General features: G+C 45.5%; 1 protein-coding gene across 1 annotated transcript in view; it reads left to right on the top strand.

Moving 5' to 3' along the window:
• Positions 1-2918: 2918 nt before the first annotated feature.
• The window catches only part of MRPL14 (mitochondrial ribosomal protein L14), a 7361-nt gene continuing 3555 nt past the window's right edge, over positions 2919-6724 (top strand). Inside the window, exon 1 of the mRNA XM_057370580.1 lies at positions 2919-3106. Coding sequence (XP_057226563.1) covers positions 3105-3106 — 2 coding nt within the window. The 5' untranslated portion in view covers positions 2919-3104. The remainder of the gene's footprint in view (positions 3107-6724) is intronic.

Genomic DNA, 6724 nt, shown 5'->3' with positions numbered 1-6724 from the left:
AGCTCAGCTCGGTACCACAGCGCTCAGCAGGGCCGGTACCCCGCCTTGCCCCGTCGCCCGGCCGGCGTGCTGGCTTTTTCCCGAGTCTGGCGCCGGGCCCTCACCCAGCTCCATGGCCGAGCAACTCGGGGTGCCATCAGCCCCTCTCAGTTCCCGGGCGCTGGGCTGTAGCGCTGCCGTGCTCGCTTGCGCACCCTGGAGCGCCGGGGCTTGCCGGGCCCTCCCTGTTCCGGGTCCCGGCCTTGCCGCTCGTCCCTTGGAAGGAGCCGCTTGCAGGTGCCCCTAGTGCTCTKTGCACAGGGCTTGGAACATATCAGCCCTGAGCATGGGCTACTGCACTAGAGGGACGGAGAAACGCTGTCCCCGAAGACGCGCGGGACGAGTTTGAGTGGCACGCAGATCGGCGGAAGGTGGTGACATCGCGCGAAAGCAGCTGGGAGCCGGAGCCTTTGTGTCACTTGTGCACTGCAGTGGGGTGACTGGCAGCATGCCACCTCGCTGACGGGCAGCAGCACCCTGTGCTCCCACTGTGGCCTCCGCAGTGTGGCCTGGGGGAGAGGGAAAACACTCTTCCGAAGTTCCTGCATGTTCAGAGTTTCTTTGCTTGTAATTCGTGTGKAGCTGTGCAGCTGGGATTAGGCTTGTGTGGGTATGAGTAGTCACAYAGCAAAGTTAGACAAAAATTCTTGTGTCCTGACTAGTGTGGCATTTACTTGTGTTTGTCATGGGGACTCGGGAAGTGTGGGCACTCGTCTGTGCTTTCCTGGTTATTCTCCAAAAAGCTCTTTGGAAGGTCCAGTGAGTAAGGGGAGGCAATTGGGGGAGAAGACAGCATGACATATTTCCTAAAAGCATGAATAACTTAATCTTTGTAGTAAAAACAGGTGGATGGCCAGCCTGTTTAATAGCAGGACACAGATGTTTGTCGAGTTCTGTTGGCTTGTCTGGTTCTAGAGTTCTCCAGGCTTGYCTGAGAGGGTTTGTTTGGAAGGAGAGAGACTGAGTCAATGGAAGTTTCTGAGTGATATGCAAGCAAAGCTGTGCAGCTTTATGTCAGCAAAGCTGCAGGTACTTCTCTACTGCTTTGCAACGCGAGCATGCCTTTGTCTCCAGTTCAGGTTTCTCTTAAGCCTGAGTTCCAGCGTTAGGCATCCTTTGTCTTGTATCAGCCCCATCGGGAAAGCCCAGAACACTATTTTTTGTTCTGTGAATAATTAGCCTAGGTCAGTTGTTTGTGATCATTTTTTCATGGTTGAGATGTTGAGATGCAGCTGCACAACTTCTCTTCCTTGTTGTTTGTGTTGTTCCTCTTGCCACAGCTCCCCTGGTGTGGTTTCTGCTATCTGGGTTGTGGTTGTACCTTGCTGGTTGGGGACTAGCCACCCAGGTCGGGGCTGGAAACCAAACCTGATCTTGTGGCTTTCCACCACTGTCCTGTTCTTGAGACTGCAATGCTTCTAAAACCAGTAAAAGTATGTTTGAGAGGTGATAGCAGTGTGAAATTACGGGAGTGTGGGCAGTTCTCTGAATTCACATGTAATTCCCAAGAGGCAGAGACAGGACAGGAAATTACATGTGAATTTTCTGAGCTTCACCGCAAGCTCCACAGCACCACCAGAGGGAACTTCTGTTGCTAATCCACCTCTACTGCTCATTTTCTTTGACTTTGCACAGATAGTTGTTCTCTCCATAGCTTAAATTTTTGCTGGTGTATTAGGAATGATCCCTCCCTATTTTAGTACAGTGCTGTGAATATGAATCTACAGGATGATTTTAGGTGTTTGGCTATTAGAACAGTATCACAAGTATCACAAGTACTTCAGATTTGTGACTCCTGTATACTTAAAATGTCAAAAGTAAGTTTTATTTTAAACATATGCAGCTCTTTTGTTACCTGCCACTCCTGATCATGGTCCAGAAAATGAGGCTAATGTGTTTTCCTTCAAAATTGTTAACAGATGTACCTGTAATGAGTTTCTGTTGGTAACTTGGATCAGTAAATATCCTGTTTAATAGCTAATCCTGTGCATAAAAAGAGTTAAAAAGACTTGATTCCTCTTTGTGGATGCTGGCCTTTTTGTCTGCCATTAATGTAAAATACCAATTATGTCTTTGTAATGAATATCTTGTGTATTTTTAACACAGAGAGCCCTTAATCACATTGTTTCCTTTATGAGGAGAGCTGTGAATGGATTGAGTCCCGTAGTTCACAGTTGGCTCTTGTAGCTCACTGTGGCAGACAGTCTATTAATAGACCTGCAGTGACAGAGTAGGAGTTKAGGCATTTGCACTGTGTGTACTGTCTTGGGTTTATTTCCTGTGTTTTAATGATGGATGACAGATGCAGTTCAAATCTTTGTGGTGCCTGGTGCATGTCTGTTTTGATCTTTTTAAAGAATRAAGGTGATGTAGGTCCCCACTGTTTGACTGTGCAGATCAGGTCACTATTATAAAAGTGAAGAATATTTTTACCTRGTTTCTTTGGTTTTGACAGCAGACTTTGGATAGTTGGCCTCRGCATTTGCTTTGCAGCATTCCCTGGGGCCTGACTGTGTGGATGAGTTACTAACAGAAAGAAAGAAAAGGAATAGCTGAATGATTATGGAGTTACAGATCTTAGGAATATAGTGAGCAGGGGTCAGTTCTAAAACTTGTGATTAACAAAGAAAGTAATACTGGATTGCTAGGTAACAGCACTCTTTGAAATTACATCTACTCTAGAATACAGGAAAGGTAAGAATGGTACTTTGACTGTTTTTTAGGGTGCACACCACTCATAGGAACTTGGTCAGAGCTGTTGCACTGACCTCTTGAGTGTTCAGATGCAGACCTTTTCAGTGTTCCCATGGCTGTATAAGTAGTGTAGATTCATGCAGATCATTCCTGTGAGGAAATTTTTTTTTTTTGCTGAAAATGACAAGAGATCCTTTTCTTCTCCAGATCTCTTGGTGTTTCTTTGGAGATACTGTCACCACGTAAGTCTGGGTCGGCAGTGAAAGAAGTCCTAGTCTTGTGTGGTGCCACATTCTGTTGCACCAGTGTTCGTGTGCCTTCAGGTTGAGTTGAATGAGGAAACTGAGCTAGCCGAAAAGTGTGACTGATTTATGTAAGTACTAAAGYCAGCATAAGGGAGGTGATGGAGGTGTGTGTTGGGGGGTCACAGGGCTTCTGTTCTTGGTACTGTGTGTTGTGATGTTCATTCGAAGTGGGTATGTAATCCTGTGMTTATCTGGCAGATGTCCTTGATTTGTATCAGTTCCCTGAGGTGGTCTGCTYATGTGTTTGATGAAAACATTGTACATGTACTTTCTGTATTTTTCAGTTCTATTATTTGGGATGAAGTTTTCTGTATATCTCCTTTCAAAGGCTGCTCAAGATTGCAGTAAATATAAGTTAGTTCTTTAATATCAAGGAAAACCAGTGAAGGTGATAGCTACAGCACTTGAAAATGATGCTGTAGGTGAATAACTTCCAGATGTTTATAACTGGTSAAGAGTTTCTTTGTTGTGCAGTGTTGGAATTTGATGTCGATCTGTTGCATTGAATGGGGTAAGGCTGAAGGGCCCTCGAGAAGAGTGTTTGCAGTAGAAGGTTATTGCGTGCTCAAAAGAAATTCAGTGAAGTAGAAATAGTAGAAATAGTGTCATTTTAGTGAATATTGGAGTAACAAATTCCTCACCCTTTTGTGAATCTTACTTTGACCTTTTGTTTGAGGTCTATGCTAACTTTTAACAGATATTTGGAGAGGGGCAAAGTATCTCTGTGACTGGTTTTCATGAGATAGAGCCACTGCTAGAAATTAGGGGCAGCAGGGTAGAAATGGAGAGATTCTTCTGCACAGTTCTTTATTGCTGCTTTGGTGTACCTGTGAGTGGTCCATGTTACATCAATAGTTGTCTTTATGTTAAGCCTCTCATTTCAGGATAGTGTCTGTTTAAATACTGCTCTTACCTAGCATGAGCAACTTGGAAATTAATCCTGCTTGAGCAGAAGATTGGACTAGATGACCTCCAAAAGTCCCTTCAAAGATAAATCCTTGGTCAGGAGTGTATTAGTGARTAAATACTAAGCAAGTGGTGGTGTTTTGCCTGTCCAGGGTATTGTGGAGTGCACTCCTCCCTGTATCAGTAGGGCAGTACTGACAGCAGACTTCTGGGAATTCCTGCAGATTTTCCTGTGCTTGAAGGTTATGGGGTTACTCTTCCCCTACACCTCTGAGCACAGAAATCTGATGACCTGGGGAGAGCCATCTTCAGAAGCAAASTTGGGTCGCATACAATCCCTGTGCATGTTCTAAGTGCAGCTTTCTCTGRGCCTTTTTAAGGCCGACTGGTGTGAGGCAATGTTTGCTGGGAAGGAGAAGAGTGCTGGGGGCATAGGGGCCTATGGCTGTCACCGATTTATAGCAGCTCCTCAATTTTGGCACCAGCTCAGGGTGTTCATGGAGCAGAGTGAATGCCTTCTATGCCCATYGAAGTTTAGTTGTTTAGTAATTAGCAACTGCACATGGCAAAACTGAGGGCAGGAGAGATGAAGTTCACAGCCACAGAGGGGGCAAATTGAGACTGGGTCTGGTAGAGACAGACCCAGACTAATGGCAGTTTCTTTCTAGAAAGGAAACTGGCATGTTACAATAGCTGAAGTTGTGATTCACTTTGCAAACACACTTGCACTCTTGAATGCTGTACCCCATGCCACAGATGCATTCCTCTCTTCCCTCCACCTTGAACTGTCCTGCTAATTGGAAACATCCCCGCTGTTTACTCTGTTGCTACCATGATGCTTCATACCAAACAATCAGTCATGCAAAATTTCTTACATGCATGTCACATCTTAACGTGCTGAGGAATAATTCTTAGCTAAGAAGGGGATACTGAGTCATCTGGAAAAATAAACAGTCCTTGGATGCTTAATGCTGTTGATGGTAGTTTTGTAACTTCAAGCCTTCACTGCTGCCACAGGGTAGAAACAAACAGTGACCTCCCAGGAGTGATGAGTGAGTTCAGAGTTTAGGCAATACTTTAGCACATTTTAGATGTGCTTTAAGCGCATCTGGCTACACTGGTTCTGATGTTGCTGCCCCTTTGACACCAGGCAGAGCCTGTGCCTKCCTTGTCATGAACCTGCAAATCTCTCCTATTGGTCTTACGTAGTGGTGAGAATGAGCAGACCTATTTTCTYCAGCCACCAAGGCTATCATCTCTGYCAGGAAAWTAGAGATGGGGTTGACAGTGGCATCTGAACTCCTCAAGAAGCGTCCATCAAAGRCAACAGAGGCCAACGTGCTGCTGCTTGCTTGGTTAGGTTTTGTAGAGGGATCCAAATGCTCAGTGTGATTCTACAGCAAGTAAGAGCATTATTACCCACTTAGTTTGAATTTCACTTGTGGAGACAGTACACCCAAATGCAGAAAAGGACACAGGCAGATGGTGGGCCTAGGGCAAATCAGCGTAGTTAAACTTGCTTAAAAATTTGAGCACAAGCAAGGCCGGGTATTTGACCTTGATTATCAACAGCTCTGTAAATGCCACAGGGCGTTGCTGTCATTAGGATCACACAGCTAGGTAAGGAGCTGTGGCATAAACACAAGTCTTCATGGAGTCTCATTTCAGAGAGGGGACAGTGGGCAAACACTGAACTCATTAGGTGATGTTCTACTCCAAGAAAACTGGCTCTTTTTAGTAAATAAGTGTAAGCTTTGGCTGTCGCTGTTCTTGTCCGAACATGCCTGAGTATGACAGCTGGTTTGCCACCTTCATGTACTTTGATCAGGTAGGACTGCTCAAAACTGCTGTGGTGCACGTCCTGTGCTCTCACTTGCTCTCTATAACAACTGCAAAYCCTCAAACTTGCATATGTCCTGAAGTAAGCAAGCACATTGGAGAAAAAAACTACAAAAGAGGGAGTGAAGATTAGGCTGGACTTTACTTTGTTATAATAAGAGCTGTGGCATTGTCTGTTGGAAGGCTCTGTTGGTATTTTTTTCTCCGTAGAAAAGTCAGCTTGCTTTTTAAAATAGAGGCTTTAAAAATGGCTTTACAGTGTATTATAGTTAGGCCCAAAACTCATGAGAACTGTCAGAGAGACAGATGAGGTCAATGGATTTTTGGTGTTTGTTTTAGAAAGGAGAGAAGCAGAGCACGTGTTGGTTATGCTGCCAAGGTTCCAGCAAGAAGTGTCACATGGCAGTAGTTGCAGTCAGGTGGAAAGTCTTAGCTGTACCTGAGCTGGCCTGAAAGAGGACTGGCTCTGGGTCTGTGGTGTTTCCTTCCTTCACTTGAATCTGCCGGCATRACCACCTGGGTCATTGCTCCCTAATGACGTTTGGGAAAGTGATCTGGCTTCAAATAAGGCTTTGTGACTGCGCGTGCAAGCTGGTCCCCATCAGCCTGACAGAATGAGGTTAGGGAACCGCCATAGACGTAGGCAGGGAAGAGGGTGTGGTACTCAGTCGGAGGTTACCCTTGTAACCCAGCTCTGCTTAAGTCTGGGTGGTGTACGGTATATAGCAGGGATGAGCCAGCCCTGKAAAGTTACAGGGAGCTGTTTTCTCTGGGCAGCCTGAGCAGGGCAAGAATGGCAGTGGTGTAACTGTGGTCTCTAAACAGGCTGCTCAACACCTTTGTATGCTAAGAGGAAATGTACTCTTACCAGCAGAGCTCCGGCTTCTTACTTGTCTGGCAGTTTGTTTCCTGAAGCTCTGATGCCAGTCTGCAGATTTTTT

The sequence above is a fragment of the Malurus melanocephalus genome, unplaced genomic scaffold (assembly GCF_030028575.1).
Source record: "Malurus melanocephalus ecotype Western Australia unplaced genomic scaffold, MMel_1.1 scaffold_5, whole genome shotgun sequence".
NCBI lineage: Eukaryota > Metazoa > Chordata > Aves > Passeriformes > Maluridae > Malurus > Malurus melanocephalus.
Note: the sequence above shows the minus strand (reverse complement) of the source record. Positions and strands in the feature narration are given on the sequence as shown.